General features: G+C 50.0%; 1 protein-coding gene across 6 annotated transcripts in view; it reads left to right on the top strand.

Annotated features, from left to right (window-relative positions):
• The window catches only part of TXNRD3 (thioredoxin reductase 3), a 38613-nt gene extending 21037 nt beyond the window's left edge, over window positions 1–17576 (top strand). Inside the window, exons 13-18 of one of the 6 annotated variants that reach the window (XM_032458815.1) lie at window positions 2577–2684; window positions 6921–7016; window positions 9500–9634; window positions 9998–10317; window positions 11654–11899; window positions 16563–17576. In XM_032458815.1, coding sequence (XP_032314706.1) covers window positions 2577–2684; window positions 6921–7016; window positions 9500–9634; window positions 9998–10060 — 402 coding nt within the window. In that variant the 3' untranslated portion in view covers window positions 10061–10317; window positions 11654–11899; window positions 16563–17576. Of the gene's footprint in view, window positions 1–2576; window positions 2685–6920; window positions 7017–9499; window positions 9635–9997; window positions 10646–11653; window positions 14934–16562 lie in introns of those variants that run through there. The other 5 variants (XM_032458814.1, XM_032458813.1, XM_032458812.1 and 2 more) reach the window with 5 other exon arrangements.
• Window positions 17577–21255: the final 3679 nt, after the last annotated feature.

Genomic DNA, 21255 nt, shown 5'->3' on the forward strand with positions numbered 1-21255 from the left:
GTTTATAGTTACGAACTGTTTACTGATGGTTTAAATAAACATTTCGTGTGTATCTGTATGTGCAAGATGTTGTGCCGAGTGACATGTAGGGGTTGCCAGGGGCTTCCCAGGCTGCAGGGATTGGAAAAGGTGTCCCAAGTGGGAGGTGACAGCCACCGAGCGGGAGGGGCCCCTGGCCCTGGTCCAGCCCCTGGCCCTCGCCAGCTCGGCGTGTGAACTCAGCATGGCCATCCATGAAGCTGGTGGTGTGAGCAGGTGATTTCTGGCACCTCCTCTGCCCTCGTAGTCTCCGATCACAGATGTGAGGTGGGCCTTGTGGAAGGAGCAACAATTCAAAATTGAGGCCAAGGGCGTTTCTCACAAGAAGGCAACAAGAAAAGCACCTTTCTCTGCATGTGGATTCTGTCTGGATGGGGGCGTCGTGGGGCTCGGGAGCATGTGGCCCTGCGCGGTGTTAGCAGATGAGGGTGGTGGGGGAGGATGCCAGTGTCCCGTCCCACACAGAGAATGTCCCTCCTCGGTGCTCCGAGCAGCTGGGCTGTATGCAGGCAGAGCCGTTGGTGCAACAGAATACAGTTAGGCATGATGCTGGAAAATTCACCTGGTTCCAGATCATGAAAGATCTGTGGTGGCACAGGGAAGAGCCGGCGTGGCCTCTCCAGGCCGTGGGGCCTGCCGAAGACCGTCATTTCCCTCAGCAGCTTTTTATTTAGAAAGACGTCAGACCGCGGGGGGGAGTAGTCACAGTTACCTTCGGGCCTTCGCCGGCGCCTCCGTCTGCTCTCTCTCCGTTTCTGAGTGTGTGAATTACAACGCTTAGGCTGGTTTTTTGCTGAGCTTCTTGCAGTAAGTGGCAGAGGTCAGTGATGGATCCCCAGTGGACCAGGATGGCCACCCTCATGACCACAGCTGCACTTACGTGTTGAGAAGGTGAAGGTGGGCGCAGCGATGCTGGCCCCTCGGCGTCTGTGTCCCGGGTGTGCGTTTGAGTCACACAGCTCACCTGGCTCCTCTGCCGCCTGCGTCCCCTTCAGTCCGATGCAGCCCCTGCCTCTGTCCCCCGTTTGTCTGTTTGCTTTCTCTTTCACGACTGTGATTTTTGGTGGACCCAGGCCACTCTTCTAGTAGAGCATTGCGCATTCTGGGTTCCTCTGATGCTCTGCACGAGCCAGTCTGGTGGGCTGTTTTGGGCGCATGCTCTTCGTAGGGGACATGTGTGCTGCACGTCTCCGATGCAGGGGCCCCGCGAGGTCGTGCACCTGTGGCGCTGGTGGGTGGGGGTGACCAGGGCCGAGGCTCTGCTGGCCCTAGTGGGGCCCGGGGCTGTGGGTGGGCAGGGAGGATGCCCCAGCCCCAGGGCAGGAGCCTTTCGGGTGTGCAGAGGCACTGCAGTTGCCTGGGGTCCTCAGAAGTTCACCGTGGCGGCCGCGGCCGGAGGGATGGGAAGACAGAGCCACGTGTGTGGAGAGGGAGGTCAAGGGAGCAGGGCTGAAGGGGAGGCTGCGGGGGCGGAGGCACGGCCACGTTCAAGTGGAGGAGGCTGTGGAGAATGTGCTTTAGGTGAAAGGGGAAGTTGAGGAATTTCCTGTTGACTTTCCTCAGTTACTACGAAGCAGGAGACAGAGCACCTGCTGAGGGTGGGGGGTCCCTAGTAAGCCGTGGGGGGCGGGGTTGATGAGCAGACTGACGAGCGTCTGAGGCCTCAGAAAAGTCAAGGAGAACCACACAGCGGCAGCGCTGGGAAAGGAAACAAACGCTTGGCTGGGGCTGGGGTCTCACTGCTGCTCTGGGCCCGGCGCCTCGCCCGGGGGCTTCAGCACCTCGGGGATTCTCCCCTGGCCTCTGGGGCATATCCTGCAAAAGACAGACTGGTCACCGACAGAGCTCACCTTTCAGACTTCTGGTCAGCTTCTTACTTTCTTTGGGTTGGAGGTCTCCCTGACCTAGTTGCCTGTACTCGTTGGCGGGGCTGGGGGACATGCATGCTGCGGGCAGGTGCCCTTTGAGGGGCTCTGGGAGCGGGCAGAACAGTGGCCTTCCCCTCTGGCTGTCCCTGCTGCCCGCCCTCCCCGGGACACCCCCTCCCCCGGGCGGGGACGCTCCCTGTGCTCACGCTCGCCTTCCCCAGGCGAACGCCCGGTCTCCCACTGTGCAGTCTTCCCGCGTCGGCCTCTCGGTCCGTCTCAGGCTGTAGGGGCCCTAAGGGGTCTGGTTGTAGCCTCGGCCTTGTGAGATCCTGGCCCGTGGTGTGATAGTCCCCATGTGCGTGGCCATCCCCCCGGTGGTCCGGGCCAGTCACCCCACCCAGGAGTGCTCACCCCCACAGGGGTGCGGTCACGTGACATGTGACAAGGCTGGGGTGGCCCAGTGTCCAGTGAACTGGCCTCCATCACTGGCCCGTGCGTAGCCCCTGCCCTGGAGCCAGGTCGCCGTGCGCTCAGTGTAACTGGGTCCCCTGAGAGGTGACGGGTGCTCACTGGACGGCAGCTGTGCTCTCTGTTCACACGTGTGCACATTGTGGATCTTCACTGTCAGAGCGTCTTGAGGTGCGAGACTGTGACCTGTTTGTCTTCCAGTGCGACTACGTGAACGTTCCGACCGTGGTGTTCACGCCGCTGGAGTACGGCTGCTGTGGGCTCTCCGAGGAGAGGGCCGCCCAGGAGTATCAGAGGGAGAATCTGGAAGTAAGAATGCTTTGTTTCAGTTTAAGAATTTCTCTCTAGTCAACGGTTAAGGCACTTTTTTTTTTTTTTGGTTGTTTTGCAAGTTACTGTAATGATTATACTGTAGGAAATTCTTTTCCTATTTCAGGAAAGTGGGAAATTTAATAACTTAGACCCTCTTTCTAGCAAACTAATAATAATTGTACAATTGGGGAAGAAGGCTGTACCCAGTGTGCATTAGGACTCCTGAGTCACAGGGACAGACGTCTACTTGGGCAGCTTCTGCAAGGAGGTTATGAGGTCTTTGGAGCCTGCAGGCCTGTCTCAGGCCTTAGGAAGGGGGCGAGCCAGCATTGGTGGCCATCTCCACGATCCCCCCCTCCTGCCGTGCGTGTGTGTGTGTGTGCACACGCACTGTCCATTCTTCTGTTTCTGCAGAAACGGAAATGCACAGAGTGGCCAAAATACGGCCTTTCTGCTGCTCCCGGGTTTACCCCGTAGCACTGGTCTTTGGAGGGACTGATTGACGACCAACCGATTGAATTCCAAGTCTTGAGGGACTTCAGGTGGTCCGAGCTGGGTCAGCTGTCCACCTGCTCCGGTTTGGCAAGGCGGGAGCTGGACTCAGGCCTCGGGCACGTGGCTTCAGGAGGCCCCAGTCCACGGGCCCCGGGAGGCTGGGCAGCTTCAGGGCTGCCGCCTGCTGGGGGCCGCGGGCTCTTCAGACTCCCAAAAGGGTGGCTGCCCCTCCCCGTCTCCGCCCGCCCAGACATAAGTACCTCGTAAATACTTTCTTACACTGTGTTTTGGTGGGTGGTTTGAGTGGCTTTCTCCTGCGCCTTCTCCCCATGTAGGAGGGAGGGAGAAGTGAACAGGGTCAGAGGGTTGGGACCACTTGATGTTTTGAGGAAAAGAGAATTGAATTCTCAGTCCACTCCCTTTGTCGCTGGGAATCCCTTTAAACCACAGCAGATACACTCGAGTTAAACGGTCCGGTGACTTTTCTGAACTCTCGTCCACACCTCTGGTGCTGGGAACCACAATGATCACAACTTCATCACATCATGTTAGATGGTGTTTTCCAAGGGAAGTTTGCACTTTAGAGGACAGTTATTTGATCAGTGTATATAATTAACTCCTTTTTGCATTTGTGAACTTCTACTTGGGGCTCAGGAAAAGTGACAGTAACAATTACGGATTTAACACTCAGCTCTAAAACTGTCTGAAATTAAGAAAAAGTAAACAGGCAGGCAGGTGAGAGGGAGGATGGAGAAGGCCGTGCCAGGTGCAGGGCGCCTCCCAGGAAAATTTCCCACGTCTGTGCAGTGACTTTAAGGTCTCTTTCCTGCCGCTCACTGCACATCAGCTCACCTGGTCTATACACCTATTTATTTTTTGCATTTTACAGGACCGAAAATTTGATCTATTGGAATTTTTATAATGTTGCCATTACAAAGAGATTTGAGGAAGCTTCTCATAAATACACATATAATACCGTTTAAAGTGAAGATATTAGGGAGAAGAGAAAGTGAGGGTAGAAGTACTAAGACGGAGCAAGAAGGAAGGTTAACCTGGCCACGGAATTCATGCCGTCAGGCCTGCGGGCTTGCTTTAGGGTTAAGCTGAGAATGTCACTCTGAGTTTCCTGCTGCCTGCCTTGAGGAGGGAGAGTTGAGAGCCTTTCCTTCAAGTTCCTTAAAAGGGGCACTGAGATTTGGTGAATCATACCCTTAAGATTCCTGCCTAGTAGATGCAGTAGTGGGTCTTCTAGAACTGTTTCTTATTAGACCCAGAAGAGCAGCCGCTGGCATGACGCCCAAGTCAGCGTGAGAGAAAGTATGTCCCTGATGTTGGACGCCAGCTGTACCTCAGTTGGGGGGGGTGGGGTGGGAGGAGAAAGGTTCCCGAAGGCTCCAGGATAGGGCTGTGCTAACGTGTGGCTCCCTGGTGCCCTGACTTAGCGCAGAACTGTGTAGTAAAATCAAGGTTTTAACCTGTTTAATATGAACTTCTCTGAGAATCCAATGACAAGTTTGGTTTCCAGAAAGAAACCCTAAATGTGCTTCTAGACCTGAGAGCACCCTGAGCTCTTCCCTGTTGGTCTCCATCAGCAGTCAGGCCTCCGGGCAGTCCCGTCAGGGTTGCCGCCAGGCTGTGTCTCATGTGAACCCATTTATGCCTGTTTCCCCCTCCCTCCCCGCCCGCTCAGCCGCCATCACCTCCTGCCGATGCCCTGCTACCTCCTGCCTCCTGGTCACTCTCCACCCAGTCCAGTCTGCTCATCACATATTAGCCAGAGACTCTTTTAAAAGTAAAAACCAGTGCGGTCTCTCCCACCTCAAACCCTGTAATGAGGTCCCAGTGCTCAGACACACAGTCTAGCTCCTCGCTGTTTGCAGTACGAGGCCCACGGAGGGAGGCTGCCCTCACCGCTCAGAGGTCCAGCACTCTGGTCTGTTGTTCCAAAAGCTCACCGGCTCTCCCTGCGCAGTCTCTGGGCTTCTAGCTTCCTGTGCTTGTGACTGGGATGCGAGCAGAAGGTGAGGTTACTCGCCAGCACGAGGGGAGGCGTTACCCAAAGGGCAGAGAAAAAGGAGTAGACTGCTGTTCTCAAAGGCAGTCGTTCCGCCCCTGACACCGCCACTCAGGAGGGAGGCAGAGAGGGAAGGAGATGCCACGGTGGCCTGAGTGAAGAAGCCCAGACGTTTTACACTCCTAGCAGCAATGGTAAGGGCTCCAGTCCCCCCACGTCTTGGCCGACACGTGTTCTTGTCTGTGTATTTTGATGACAGCCGTGCTGTGGGTTGGATGGCGACTCTCAGAAAGATATGTCCGCAGCCCACTTGCAGGACCTGTGGCCGTGACCTTGTCTGAGGGGGAGAAAGGTATCTGCAGGTGGAATTGAGAGTCTTGAGGTCATCCTGTGTGTTCTCGGTGGGCCCCAAATCCAGTGACAGGTGTCCTCGTAAGAGATGGAAGAGGGGAGGCCAGTGAGGACAGAAGCAGAGACTGGGCTCACGCTGCCAAAAGCCAGGGGACGCTGGAGACGCCAGAAGCCGGAGGGGGCGGGAAGGTTTTCCTTTTAGGGCCTTAGAAAGGGGTCTGGCTGTGTGACAATCTGATTTCAGATTTCTGTCCTCCAGAACTGTAAGGATGTAAATTTCTTCCGCTTTAAGCCACGTGTGTGGTAAGCTGTTTGAACAGCCCTGGGAAGCTGTTGCGCCGGCCCCGAGGCATCTCAGTGAAGGTTTGGTCTGCATCTCCCTGTGACCAGTGGTGTGGAGACCTTTTCCTGTGCTCGCTGGCCTTTGTGTCTTCTTGGGAGAATTGTCCGTTCGGATCCTCTGCCCTGCTAAAAGCTGGGTTACTTGGGCTTTTCATTGTTGAGCTGGAAGAGTTCTTCAGGTGTTCTCTGCACAAGTCCTTCACGAGAGACACGATTTGTAAAACTTGCACCCTTTCTGGCGTGCTCGTTCACTTCCTTGATGGTGCCCTTTGAAGCACAAACATCTGTCACTTTGATGAGGGCCAGTTTGTCTTTTTTTCCCCTATTATCTTTTGTCTTTTGGTATCACCTTGTAATAAATCATTGCCTAACCCAAGGTTGCGGAGATTTACGCCGTGTTGTCTTCTAAGAGTTCCAGAGTGTTTAGCTGTTACGTGTGGGTCTGTGATCCATTCTGCATTACACGGTGTGGGGTGGGGCTCCAGCTTCATCCTTTCGCATGTGGGCGTCCATTTTTCTGTGAAGAGCTTCAACCTAGTGAAGGAAACGCTGGCATTAATCTAATGATGAATTTAACTATAATGGGGGTGGGGAGGGGCCAGGGAGGAAAGTTAAATCCTCCTCCCCAGCAAGCAGAGCCGGAAGAGGAGGTGATGTGGCGCGGGGCGGCTGTTCTTCACAGCTTAGCTTTGAAATGTTGCCTCTGATTATTGTGTGTAATCTGATCAAAGAGTGAAAACTTGTGGAAAGGACGAGTGGTTGTCAGGAGACCAGCGCTGTGGATGCTAAGAAGGGTCACAGAGCTGCGGCGACTAACAGGGTGCTGCAGGACACACAGGGGGACAGAAAGATTGGGGGCAAACTCCAAATCCGGGTTGATGCAGATGCTGAGAAGATTAGTGTGTGACAAAGGTGGTATTTCAAGTCGAAAGGAAAAGACGTTCATTTGAGGGTGCTTGTTGTCTTCGTATCATGCGGAGCCTGTCAGGGTGTGGTTCCCGGAGACCCTGACCTCGGCCTCTCTGTTCCAGGTCTACCACACTTTGTTCTGGCCGCTCGAGTGGACGGTGGCCTGCAGAGACAACAATGCTTGTTACGCAAAGATCATCTGCAATAAATTCGACAACGTACGTCACACGGTTGGAAGTAGAAATGCTCTAATTTTAAAATGTTGCTTTTATTCCAGTATTTGGGTTTGTATAATCTCTTTAAAGATGGCTCTCAGGGCCAGGCAGAAATCTCTCAAACTCACCCAGGCACTGCGCTCACGGAGGTTGAACACGTCACAGGCTGTCACTGAGGCTGACCTTCTCAAAATCATCAGAACACATGTCTTCCCAGAGCTGGCTGGCTTGTCAGCTTAGAACGGCAGGACCTGTGAAAATCTGGGTCACCAGTGATAAAATGTAAGGCCTGTGTCGTGTGCACTTGGAAATACGGACACACCTCAAAGATCCCATGGGTTTGGTCCAGACCATGGCAGTACAGCAACTGTCGAGTGAAGTGAGTCGCAGAATGTTTTGGTTTCCCAGAGCACATAAGAGTTATGTTTGCACTAGACTGTAACCTGTTAAGTGTGCAATTGCATTATGTCCAAAAGAACAATGTACATACCTTAATTTAAAAACACTGTATTGCCAAAAAAGTGCCAACCATCATCTGCGCCTTCGGCGAGTCACAATCCTCTTGCTGGCAGAGGGTCGCGCTCCGATGCTGGTGGCGGCTGGCTGGTCGGGTGGAGGTGGCCGAAGGGAGGGGCAGCTGGGACAGCTTCTTAAAACAAGACAGCGGTGAAGCCTGCTGCATCGGTGGGCTCTTCCTTTCAGGAGCAGCGTCCACGTAGCCCACAATGCTGTTTGGCTGCATTTTACCCAGAGGACGTCTTTCGCAATTGGAGTCCGTCGTCTCAGACCCTGCCCCTGCTTTCCCAGCCAAGGCCGCGCGGCGTCCCAAGCCTGGGGTGTCGCGTCAGCCGTCTCCACGGCGTCTTGGCTGGGAGGAGGCTCCCTGGCGGGGGACCGCGCTCTGCTCGCCCACAGGCAGCAGCCCCGCCGCCTCCAGGCTTCCCCCTGCGGCTGCGGCAGTCCAGCCACACCTGCAGCCCCCATGCCTCACTCTGGTTTTCTTGCTTTTCTGTCACGTCTGCGGTGACTCCCTCCACTGAAGCCGTGAACCCCTCAAGTCATCCAGGGGGGTCGGAAGCAACTTCTTCCAAGCTCCTGTCACGGGCGATATTTTGACCTCTCCCCCAGAATCACAGCTGCTCTTACTGGCATTGAGAATGGGGGCTTCTTCCCGGAGGGTTTTCAGCTGGCTTTGCCCAGATCCATCAGAGGAATCCCATCTGTGGAAGCTAGAGGCTGACTAGATGTCTTTCTTAAGTAGTAAAAGTTGAAAGTCGAAAACCCTCCAAGGTCCGTGGGCTGCAGAAAGGACGCGGTGTCACGGCCTCAAAAACAACGTGAACCTCGTCGTCCGTCTCCCTCAGCGCCCGGGTGACCGGCGTTTGGTCAGCGAGCAGTGAAACTCCAAAAGGCATGCTTTTTCTGGGCAGTAGCTCTCCACGGTGGGCTGAAAATCCTTAGTAAACCATGCTGTAAACAGGCGCTGTCATCCGGGCTTTGTCGTTCCGCTTACAGAGCACGGGGGGGGAGGGGGGGTTAGATTTAACACAATTCTTTAGAGTCCTAGGACTTTGGGAGTGGCAGGAGAGCAGCAGCTCCACCTGGGAGTCGCCAGCTGCCTCAGCCCCGAGCAGCCTGTGCTTGGAGGCTCGGAGGCCAGGCACTGGCTTCTCCTCTTAGCCGTGAACGTCCTCGACGGCACCTCCTTGCACCAGGAGGCTGTGTCGTCCACACTGGAAATCACTAGTGATCTTTGCTGCGTCTCCTGGGGAACTTCTCGCATCTTCTCCACCAGCACCTGCGCCTTCACCTGCGCTGATGTTCCGGAGAAGCTTCTTTCCTTAAACCTCATGAACCAACCTCTGCTACCTTCAGACTCTCCTGCTGTAGCTTCCCCACCTCTCAGCCGTCAGAGCTGCAGGAGGGTGGGGCCTGGCGCTGGGTTAGACTCTGGCTGGAGGGAGTGCGGAGGCTGGTCGGACCTTCCGTCCAGACCACTCAGACTTTCTCCACATCAGCAATAAGGCTGTTTCACTTTCTCATCATTCCTGTGCTCACTTGAGGTGAACCTCTGGGGGACCTCCACCGGCCACTCCCTGATCTCTGTTGAGCGGTGTCAGAGGCCATGCCGCCCCAGGAGAGCTGCTGCCCTGGGACTTACGGTTAGCCCAGCGCTGGACTTCCATTCGGATGGTTGTGTTGTTGTTTCACAGTGTCTCAGCATAATTCCAAGGTTACATCACACTAATGAACTCCGTGCAGTGGGTAAATTGCCTGTTGTAGTAAATTTGAGTGCAGATTAACTCAGAATGTGCGTTTGCTGGCTCATTGAACAGTCTTACAGTGGCTCGGGTTCATAGTAATGTTCTCTGCTCAGCTCGACATTAGCGTAGCTTTTCTGTGGGAGATGCTGTAAATTTCGACTGCAAACTTTGATGACTGGGTTCCTGTTCAGACCATTAACCTGCCGGGTTTCCCTTCGAAAGGAGCGGGTGGTAGGATTTCACATCCTTGGACCGAATGCTGGTGAGATCACCCAGGGATTCGCGGCCGCGATGAAATGTGGGCTCACAAAACGGCTGCTGGATGACACCGTTGGAATCCACCCCACGTGCGCTGAGGTACGGAGACAGGAGTCCTTAAACCTGACTTCAGCTGGTGTGTTTTGAGACGCTGTTCTGAATACGTTGTCTGCCTTCTGTGTTAGCCCCGGCTCTGTAGGTGATGCTGACCTGCGTTCTTTTTTAAAAAAAAATAATTTTTAATTAAGTTTAATTAAATTTTTATTTATTTTATCTTGAAGGTAATTAGGTATGTTCATTTATTTTCAGTGGAGGTACCAGGGATTGAACCCAGGACCTCGTGCATGCTAGGCACACACTCTACCCCTGAGCTACACCCTCCCCCCGGAACGTGTTTCCTTAAAGCCGCAGTGAAGTGTCGCCAGCTAAGTATAAATTGTCTTGCTCTCTCCTTGGGAACAGGTGTTCACGACCTTGGAGATAACGAAGTCGTCGGGACTGGACATCATGCAGAAGGGCTGCTGAGGCTAAGCCGCCGCCCTCGGTCTCCTTGTCCTGCTCCCGCTGGCGGCTGGGCGGCCTGGTGGCCGGGCCCCCGGGGTGATCGCGGGCAGGGAGACGGGTGGTGGGTCCCCCACAGAGCCCGGCTGACCGGAGGGCAGCCACACTGCCTCCTTGACGTCTCAGCTCGAAGCCCCTGCGGTGAGCCGAGGCCGACCTCTTCTCCGTCAGCTTGCCCGGAAGACCTGGCCCCCGCGGGACTCTTCCCACTGACGTTCCAGGTTCCTAGTGTTTATCCTCTTGCTCCGTTGGTTCTGTGGGAAATTGTCTCAGTCAGGAGCAGACAGTAAAGCGGGCATCCTCACCGTCGGGGCCTGGACGCCCCCCAACAGGGGCTGCGGGGTGGTGGGTGCGCTGGGCACACTGGCTGCCGTGCGGGCGCTGACTCCTCCCGGCTTGCGTCTCCCCCTCAGACCCCGCCTCCCGCTCACCTGGTTGCCGTGGTGACACAGCCCTGGACTGAGCAGGATATCCCACATCAGAGACAGATGCTTGAATTTCTGCTCATGTTGATCTCAAGAGGAACATTAAACAGTTTTCAATACAGTATTATGTGAAATCTAAATTCGGACTATTTAAAACAATTCAGTTCACAACTGATTTACTTACGATCAGGTTCAGTAAATGACCAGGTGATGTTGGGAATTCCGTTTAAATTCGCATACCTGTTAGCATCTGCAAGGCCTTTGAGGTGGGAGGCCTGCCTGGGATCCCTTTGGGAAGCCCATTTCCATGAGGAGCAGACCTCACAGCATCGAGTTGAGGCTTCTGGACTGGTAATGCTCCCCTGAGCCCACGCCGCCCACTAGCCCCCGGCTCTGTGGTCAGAATTTCTTGGCATACATTTTAAACGAGCACGGAGGCCAGTAAACAGCTAGGGAGCTCCCTCTGTGGGCGGGATGTTTCGCTGCCCTTGTGGGGACAGGCAGAGGAACCGGCAGAGTGGGGTCAGACGCCCAAAATAACGGATGCAGAATCTGGTTCCTGGGTCGCCTTTTGTTGGGGAGGGAAGAGCTCAGGGTGCAGTCGCTGTGGAACTGAGGACGTGGTGACTCCCGGGATGTGGGCGGCGGGGAGGTAATGGAGCAGAGTTAACGGAAGCGGCTGTATTTGGGCTAAATCGTGAGGGATGAATAGGATTTTAAAGATTAGAAGCAACGTGGAGACGGCTCTGGGGGATGCTTTCAACACTTCAACAGAAATACTAGATAAAATCATTTTTTTACAGGAAGTTTTGTTACTGTATCGCCGAGCAACACACACACACAAGCACACACACACGTCTCCAGAACCCAGATGACGTGAACCAGGGACCCTGGCTGTCCTGATGCTGCTTTGCACCAAGCATGGGGTGGGAAAGCTGAACACAACAGCCGAGCCAGGCAAAGGCGATGGAGGTCTGTTGACCAGTCCAGCCCTGCGGACCCCACTATGGTGGGGAGTCCCGCCCCACCGGTGACAGAAGCACAGGCAGGAGGGATGGCACAGTCATCTCTAGGATTAGGTCGTACAAGGACTGCAACTTAAGTTTTGGCCGCTCACGTGCACTCTCCCCAGGTCACTGGCTCTGGGAGAGGGCAGCTGCCATGCCATGGGGAGGCCCAGATGGCGAGGAACCGAAATCTCTGTCCAACAGCAGGAAACTCGGGCTGCTGGCATCTGTGCGGACAGGCCGGGAAGAGAAGCTTCTCCAGGAGCCTCCTTGCCCCCTCACCCCTGGCCAGCAGCCTGCCTGCACGCCCTTAGAGACTTTGGGCCACAACAGTCCACTTGGGCCACTCCGAGTTCTGACCCTCAGAAACTGTGAGATACTTACTTTTCAGGCCACTAAGTTTGGGGGTGATTTTTCCACTGATAGATAATATGTTCACCAAGGAAAATTAAAACTAGTACAGATTCGATCAGATAACTGAAAGGTCCGAGAGACTCTTCCCTAGGGCTGACGAAATAAACCCCTGCAGAGCTGGGATTTCAGCCAGAAGGCACTGGAGCTCAGGCTAGGCCTGAACTGTCTCATCCTCGTAGATACGGGGAGACCCAGGGGTCTCAGTAGGGGGCCTCTGGGTCAGTGTCTCGAGCTGTGGCCGTCCTGGGTCCCCGCTATGCCCCCTTGGAGTGTCTGCGGTGGTCACAGCTTACGAGGGTTACTCAGAAACCCCTGTCTCGCCGAGCTGAGCTTATTAAACGCTGCAAGGCAGGGCCTGGGCCAGGCCTCAGCACCAGCTCAGGGGGAGTCAGGTGCTGTGGGACTCGGACTGGGGTCTGTCAGGGCAGCTAGATGGCAGAGGTGAGTGAGTCTGGGCAGCTGTTGGAATGTGTCAGGCTGGTGGCTGGGGAGCGTCGGAGGTCCCCAGAATCTGGGATGTCGGAGGCCACGCTGGGCTCCTGTACTGGGATTGTCTCTCGGAATGTGGAAGTCTGATTGTGCTCGTGGTAGAATGGTTCCAGGCTCGATGATTTGTGCTGTGCCTGCTTAGAGCATTTTGTATATTTGTACTGGTCCAGTTCTTCAAGGGGTGTCTGTTTTACTTCCCGGTGGAGAACTGCCCGTGTCGAGGCCAGGAGCGCAGGGACCTGCTCAGAATTCACTGCGCGAGATCATCAGGTGCCCATGTGGCCTGCGCTCCCACCTGCTGGAATAACGGAACTGATGCAGCGTCCCTCCGTAAACAAACTGGGGAAGCGGGAAATGACTGCCCTCGGACTGTGCGGGGCTTGGTCCCCAGGGGAAGGAGGATGTGAGGTGACCCCTGCAGTCGCCCCAACTTTCTGCATCAAAGTGGTTTTCAGACAACAAGCATGAGGGAGGAACAAACAGCCTGGCATCTAGCTGAATTGAGGTGCAGATTGGATGTTGGGGAGAGGGAGGCAGCCAGACACTGTTGGGGAGACATAGGTGGAGGGGGCTTTGCAGGAAAAGGCCCCTGAAACCTGCAGCAGACCCCCTTGAGTTGGCTGCAGACTCCACCACACATCCTCACAGTAAAATCCTAGAATGTCAGGCAACAGTGACAAGGAGTTACAAGCTGAACACTTGGTCTCAGAAGGTGAGGAGAAATCCTGACTCTGACCACAGGGGGACCCTCAGTAAAGCCCCCGGACCTGAGTGGAAGCCCTGTAAGGAGTCATGCTCTCGTGATAGGGTTGGACCACCCCTGGAGGCAAGTCTGCTTTGGACTCGCACTAATAACAGAGTTTGAAATAGGCCTTAATGGGGCCAAGGTGACCCAGAAGTCCCAGCTGCGAAAGACATCAGAACCGTGCTGGTCAGCCTGGTAGCCGAGGTCAGGGCAGTGCAGCGGAGCAAGCAGTGAAAAGCAAACAGTGGAAGAGAAGATGTGACCTGGCTTTATTTGCAAATAACGTGATTGTGTACCCAGAAAAATCCTAAGAAGTCATCCAGAAAACAAAACGAAGAAAAGACAATAACTACTAGAACTTCTAAGTGAACTTAGGAAGTCAAAGAATACAAAATCAACATACAAATATCCACTGAAAGATGAATAGATAAATTGCAGTGTATTCATAAAATACTGTTCAACAGTGAAAATGAACTGCTGACATACAATGGCATGGATAAATCTCAAGACCATTTGGCTGAACAAAAGCTGGGTGAAAAACACACACTATTGTGTATAAAATTCTAGAAAAGAGCAACGTAGTTGACAGTGACAAAAAGCAGCTCAGGGGTTTCCTGGGGCTGAGGGTTGGTTATGGGGAAGGTACACAGGACTTCTTGGAGGAACAGAAAGTTCCAGATCTTGTTTGTGGTGTGCCTAGATGGTTGCACGATTTGTTAGTTCATCAATGAGCCGCAAGTCAAGATGAATACTTGAATGGGTGCATTTTATTATAGGTAAATTATACTTCAGAATCAACTTTTTTCAATAAATGAAACATTTATTAAAGGGTAGGTGCTGACTGGGTGAGATGATGTGTGTCGAAAGAGGAACTGAGGGGGTCTCGAATGTTCCCAGCTGATGTGGCTGAGAAGAGGGGACTGAAGAGCGGTGGAATGCAGGTAGAGGGGTGAGTCTAGTCGTGCATGTGGGCATGTGTGCATGCATGTGTGCACATATACATGTGTGCATGTGTGTGTGCATATGCATATGCACATCTTGGGTTGGCATCTGTGATAACGGTCTCAGAATTTGCGCATAGGTAGACTGGTAATTTTATGAAGGCCGTTAATTAATGGACAGTGTGTGCCCTCAGCACTGACAGACCGCCCTGGGGGTCAGCTCCTCGCTGCAGGGTGGTGGGCCGCCAGGAACCGCGGCTAGGAAGAGAGGTGCAGGGTTAGCGCCCCGCTCCACTGGCAGCTCCGTTTCTGCTCTTTGCACCACCCGCTTTGTACTCCCGTGGGTTGAACCAGGTCACTTGTACCCAGGTCACCCACATTTCTTTCCTTCCACTTCCCCCCAAATGCAAAGAAGAGACATGATTGTCACAGTTTGAGAAACAGTAAACTTGGTTTCACTTCTTTATTGTGGCTTTTCCCGGAGGAAGCTTCCACCTCAGGGGGATGCAGGATGGGAGCTGATACTGTTTGCGGGGTGATGTAAGCCCTGGGTGAAATCATTGCAGGATGTTGCCAATGCTCTGTGGTCCGGGTGGGCCTTGTAAGTAGAAGCCCTCAGCGTACCCACTCATAGCAGACGTGCTGTGACTGTTACTCCAGATCGCCTTCTGAAAACACGGTTTCCTCCTGTGTTTCCTCTGTGTGATATTAGTGACCACAGACACCGTATCACAGATGCCAGCTCAAGATGTGCACATACGTGGTCCCTGCCCTCCGAGTGCGTACAGTTGAGAGGGCATGCCAGGTGCAGATAAACAGTTGACTACAAAATTTGCCATCGACATGGAAGGGAAAAAATGTTGAATTCTGCATAAGCCAGAGTTACAGATTCATATGCTGATGTAACGGAGCCATCTCAGTCACACTCAGATAGCAGACGAGGAAACCATGTCCACGGGGGGGAGGGTGATGTGTGGAGCCAGTTTCACACCTGAGCCTCTTGACTTCAAGTGTCTTCTTTCTCTGCCGCGTCAAAGCAGCAGGAGAGGATGCTAATGCATCCGAGCATTAGGGCTCCGTAAGTGTTTACTGTGATCAGGATGTTTTAGCCTCTTTTGGAGGAAGGGGCATAATTTGTCTGCTGTCTTCCACCCCATTAAAACTGCCACAAAAAGTGGATACAAGTTTGAGAGATGTATACCCTTACAGGCAGAGAATTTCTCTACTGATGGAAACTGTAGCATCTCAGAGGGATCAGACACCATTCTGCGGGTTTCCGAGCAGTTCAAGTGAAGCCTTCAGCCGCCGTGAGAACCCAGGACCGGCTTTTGTCCCACCGGGATGAATGTTGGGTGGGACACGTGGCTCATCAGGAACTCGGGCTTTGCCTCATCTGCTCCTCAGCCACCTCGTGCCCCTCCAGGAGCTCCGTGGCCTCTGGCTGCTCTCCCGCTGCTGTCAGCCTGGCTCTCGGGGCCGCCTGTCCAGTCTCCCCCTGGGGAGGGCCACACGTCCCCACACGAGGCTTGGACCCATATTTACATATTTTGATTTCTAGAAAGTTAGAACATTTTCCATTTGTGTTGCAGGTGACAAAACCAACTCAGTTTGATCTGTCTTGAGCACTTTTTTTTTTTTTTCAGCATTTCTCACAGGTCTGCTAGAGACTAATTACCTCAACTTTTATCTACCTGAAAATGTCTTTATTTCAGTTTCATTTCTGAAGGGTGTTTTGGGCAGAGAAGTCTGCTTTGACATCCTTCCCCTCAGCACTTTAAGGAGCTCTTCCCGTCGTCTCGCTTTCGTCTTTACTGGTGGGACGTCAGCCGTCACCCTTACTGTTTTCCCTGTGGATAATGTACCCTTTTGCCCCCTTTGACCACCTTTAAGATTTTTTATTGAATTTTCAGCTGTTTGGCTCTGATGTGCCTGTGTATGCTTTTGTTTGTGTTTATCCTGTTTGGGCTCTACTGAACTTCAGATATGTGGGTTGGTATCTTACACCAGTTTTGGAAAATTCTCAGCCGTAATTTCCTCTAACGTTTCTTCTACCCATTCTCTTTCCTCCTCTTCTAGAATTCCAATTACGAGTGCATTTAGACTTTTTATTGTCCTAATATCGCAGACTCTTGAGTTATCTTTCTCCCTATAATTCAGTTTGGATGCTGTCTCGTCTTCTGGTCACTGATTCTTTCTCTGCTGTGTCCAATCTACTGATAAACCCATGAATAGATCCTTAGTTTATGGAGTTGGACTTTTCCAGTTTCCGTAGGTTCTTGTTCATATTTTCATCTCTCTGCTCAAATTCCCCATCTGTTCTCACATAGAATCCACCTTTTCCTTTAGACCATTTAACACATTTACATGGTTTTAAGGCCTCTACTTCCAATACCTGAGCCATCTCTGTGTCTGCCTTCATTGAATTTTATGTCTTGTTTCTCATAGAGACTGGATTTGGTAGCAGAATCTCAGCCCTTTATTTGGTGGCCGTGTGTCCATGGCTGTTCAACTCCTTTTCCGGTCCTGGCCTGCCCTTCTGAGGAAGGCAGGCGGTAAGAGTCACTGGCAAGCACGAGTGCTGGGCCTGGAGCCATACTCCCAGGTGTTACGCTGCGGTGGACAGAGGTAACCTGATGACCTCTGTTGGCTTACCTGGTGGAGGGGCACACAACCTGCATTTCCTCATCATGGCCAAGCAAGAATGGATCCCACTCGTCAGAATGTTTTAAGGTGAAACCCTGAGAAAGTTCCTGTTCAAATCAACAGTAACAGTGGAGCTGGTATCTACTGAGCTCTTTGCCAGACACTGTATGTTCATCTCCTTCGACTGCCCCACAACTCTGCTAAGTGGGCACCATGTTTATTGTCCCCGTGAGACACGCTAGGCAGACGCAGATTCCAAAAACTTGCTCAGGGCTTAGAGGTGTAAGTGGTGAAAAAGATTTGAAGCTGGGTGGTCTGTCTTCTAATCCCCACCCTTCCAACCTTTGACCAAGGACTCTCCCCACTTAGCTCTGGCCCCTGGTTTGAGGGAGGGCAGATGCCACTGCTAAAGGGAGTGGGGAAGGATGAAAAGGAGGAGGGTTCCGGGTGGTTCCCAGAGCTGCAGTGGCAGGTCTGGCCTGAGAAGGGCCAGGGTGGAGGGACAGAGCCCTCTGCAGGCACCTTCTGCCCAGTCAGTCCCTTCTCTTGTAAAGGCGACATGTATGGCTCCTGTTGGGATTATGGGAAAAGAGCTCAGAGAAGCAGGGTGAAAATAGACTTAGTACCTAGGGCTGGGGGTCTTTCTGCCGCTCATCCTGCAGAATTCTGCAGCCTCACGCCCTGAGGCTGTAAGAAGTAGGAATACTGGTAATGATAACTACAAAGGTGAATATTAAAGCCAGTATGATTGTGTTTATGTTCTGTAACTTCTCTTCCTTTTTGTATGAATTAAACAGCAAGTGCATAAAACAGTAATTATGAATCTGTGTTAATGGATGCACAGTATGTGAAGATGTAATGTATGACAATAACAGTATAAAGGGGGTGGACAAAGACACATGGGAGCAGAGCGCTTGTGTACAATTTGAACTAAGTTGCTGTTGTTCACATTAAGTTGTTATAAGTGTATCTCCAAGATAACTGCTAAATGAGTAACTAAAAATATACAGAAAAGGACAAAGGGGAATCAGAATTGTATACTACGAAAAAACAACTAAATACAAAAACAAGGCAGTAGTGGAGAAATTGAGGAACAGAGAATATATAAGACATGAAAAAAGCAAAGACTAAATGGAAGAAGTCCCTCCTTCCAGTAATTACTTTCAGTGTTAATGGATAAAACTCTCCAATTAGTAGGCAGAGATTAGCAGAATGTATTTTAAAAAAAGGTGGGGGGGTTCCTTTTCTGTGTGGTCTTCAGGAGACTCACTTTGAGTACCAGTCACATAGAGGTTAAAAGTAAAAGGATGGAAGAAGATACTCCATGAAAGTAATAACCAAAGGAGAGCTGAGTAGCTAGATTGTCAGACAAAATAGCTCTAAGTTAAAAACATAACAAGAACATTAAATATTGATGAAAAGGTTAGTCCATGAAGATATAAAAAATTATATACACAGTTTACAGAGCCCCCAAATGTATCAAACAAAAATTGACAAATTCTTGACAAAACTGAAGGGAGAAATACACAGTTCTACAGTAATAGTTGATGACTTTAATACTCTGATTTCAATAATAAATAGAACCTGACAGAAGATTCGTAAGGAAGTGGAGCTCTTGAAAAACACTACAAACCAATTAGCTCTAATAGACATACACAAAACTCACCTAGCAATAGTAGGATATATGCTCTTCTCAAGTGTACGTGGGATGTTCTCCAGGATTTATTAGACCACAGAGCAAGTCTTAATAAATTTCAAAGATTCAAGTCATACGAAGTATATTTTCTAATCATAGTGGAACAAAATTAGAAGTCAATTACAGAAGAAAACCTGGAAAATTTACAAATAATGTGGCAATTAAACAACACATTCTTAAATGACCAATGGATCAAAGGAATCACAGGAATTTAGAAAATGCCTTCAGATGAATGAAAATAAAAACCGCAACTTACCAAACTGATGTAGAGAAAGCAGTGCTAACAGGGAAATTCATGCCTCTAAATGTCTGTGTTCAAAAAGAAAAAACATCCCAAATTAATAATCTAATCATACAACTTAAGGAACTAGAAAATGCAGAGCAAACTAAAGCCAAAGCTAGTAGTAAAAGGAACAAGATTAAAACAAAGAGCAATAAAATAGAGAATAGAAAAACAGTAGAGAAAAATCAACAAAACCAAGTTGATTTTTGAAACAACACTGTCAAATCTTTAGCTAGATTGACTTAGAAAAAAGTGAAGATTCAAATTATTAAAATTAGAAGAAAGTGGAGACATTACTACTGATTATACAGAAATTAAAAAAGGATTGTAAGAGAATACCATGAACAATTGTATGCCAACAACAGGATAACCTGGATGAGACGGACAAATTCCCAGAAACGCACATCTGACCAAGGCTGAATCATGAAGAAACAGAAAAATCTGAGTAGACTCATAAACAGTAAGTAGGTTAATTCAGTAATCAAAACCCTCCCAACAAAGAAAAGTCCTAGACCAGATGGCTTCACTAGCGAGTTCTACCACATATCTAAAGCTGTAACATCAAGTCCTTCTGAACATTTTAAACACTTCCTAACTCATTTTCTGAGGCCAGCATTGCCCTGAAACCAAAGCCAAAGATACTACAGGAAAACTTGTATTTCCCTTATGAATATTGATGCAGAAATCCTCAACAAAATACTAGCAAACCGAATTCAGCATATGTATGTACAAAAGGATTATACATCGTGACCAAATAAGATTTACGTCTGGAACGCAAGGATGGTTCAACATGCAAAAATTGATCAATGTAATACAACCACATTACTAGAATGAAGGAAAAAATCATATGATCATCTTAACTGATGCTGAATTCAGCACACATTCCTGATAAAATTACTCAACAAACTGGGACTAGAAGAACACTACCTCTACATAATAAAAGCCATAGATGGAACTCCCATGGTTAACCTCTACCTCAAAGGCAGACACCTGAAAGCTTTTAGTTTCAGGTCAGGAACAAGGCAAAAGTGCCTGCTTTTGCCACTTCTGTTCAGCATAGTGCTGGAAGTTCTAGATGTAACAGTTAAATAAGAAAAAGAAATAAAAGGCATCCAAATTTGGAAAGACAGAAGTAGAATTGTCACCATTCACAGATGGTATGATCTTACATGTGGAAAACTCTAAAGACACTGCACACACAGTTACAAAAACTATTAGGACTAAATGAGTTCAGCAAATAGCAGGATATGAAGTTAACACCAAAAATCAGTTGAATTTCTATATGGTAACAATGACCAATCCAAAAAGGACATTAAGAGAATAATTACATTTACAATAGCATGAAAAAGAATAAAATTCTTAGGAAGTAAATTAACCAATGAGATGAAACACTTTATAATGAAAACTATAAAATGTTGCTGAAGAAATTAAAGAAGATGTAAATAAATGGGAAGACATTCCATGTTTATGGATTGGAAAACTTAATATTGTTAAAATGTCAAGGAATCTATATTCAGGACAATCCCTTTCAAAATTTCAACAATGATTTTTGTAGAAATAGGATGAGCTGCAAAAAGGGCCTTTCTGATTCTTTTCCAGTGTAGGTTATTACAAAATACTGAACACAGTTCCCTGTGCTGTACAGTAGGTCCTTGTTCATCTATTTTGTGTATACTAATGGTATGTATCTGTTAATCCTGTACTGCTAATTTATGCCTCCCAGCCTTCCCCCGGTAACCATTAGTTTGTTTTTTATGTCCGTGAGTCTGTTTTGTAAATAAATACACTTGTATTATTTTTTTAGATTCCATAAATAACATTTGTCTTTCTCTGTCTGACTTACTTCACTTACCAAGAGAATATCTAGGTCCTCCCACATTGCTGCAAACGGTATTATTTAATTCCTTTTTGTAGCTGAGTAATATTTCATTGTGTACATATGCCACAGCTTCTTTATCCGGTCCTCTGTCGATGGACATTTAGGTTGGCTCCACGTCTTGGCTGTTGTCAGTACTGCTGCTGTGCACACTGGGTGCATGTGTCTTTTCCGATTAGAGTCTTCATCTTTTCCAGATGTATGCCCGGGGTGGGACTGCTGAATCATATGGTAACTTTTTAGTTTTTTAAGGAACCTCTGTACTGTTTTTCTTAGTGGCTGCACCAGTTTACATTCCCACCAGCAGTGCAGGAGGGCTCCCTTTTCTCCACACCCTCTCCAGCATTTATTGTTCATGGACTTTTGAATGATGGCCATTCTGACTGGTGTGAGGTGATACCTCATCGTGGTTTTGATTTGCATTTCTCTGATAATTAATGATGTTGAGCATTTTTTCACGTGCCTGTTGGCCATCTGTATGTCTTCTTTGGAAAATTTCCTCTTTAGGTCTTTTCCCATTTTTTAATTGGGTTGTTTGGTTTTTTTATATTGAGCTGTATGAGCTGTCTGTAATTCTGAAAATTAAGCCCTTGTTGGTCGCATTGTTTGCAAAAGTTTTCTCCCATTCCATAGGTTTGTC

The sequence above is a fragment of the Camelus ferus genome, chromosome 17 (assembly GCF_009834535.1).
Source record: "Camelus ferus isolate YT-003-E chromosome 17, BCGSAC_Cfer_1.0, whole genome shotgun sequence".
Classification (NCBI taxonomy): Eukaryota; Metazoa; Chordata; class Mammalia; order Artiodactyla; family Camelidae; genus Camelus; species Camelus ferus.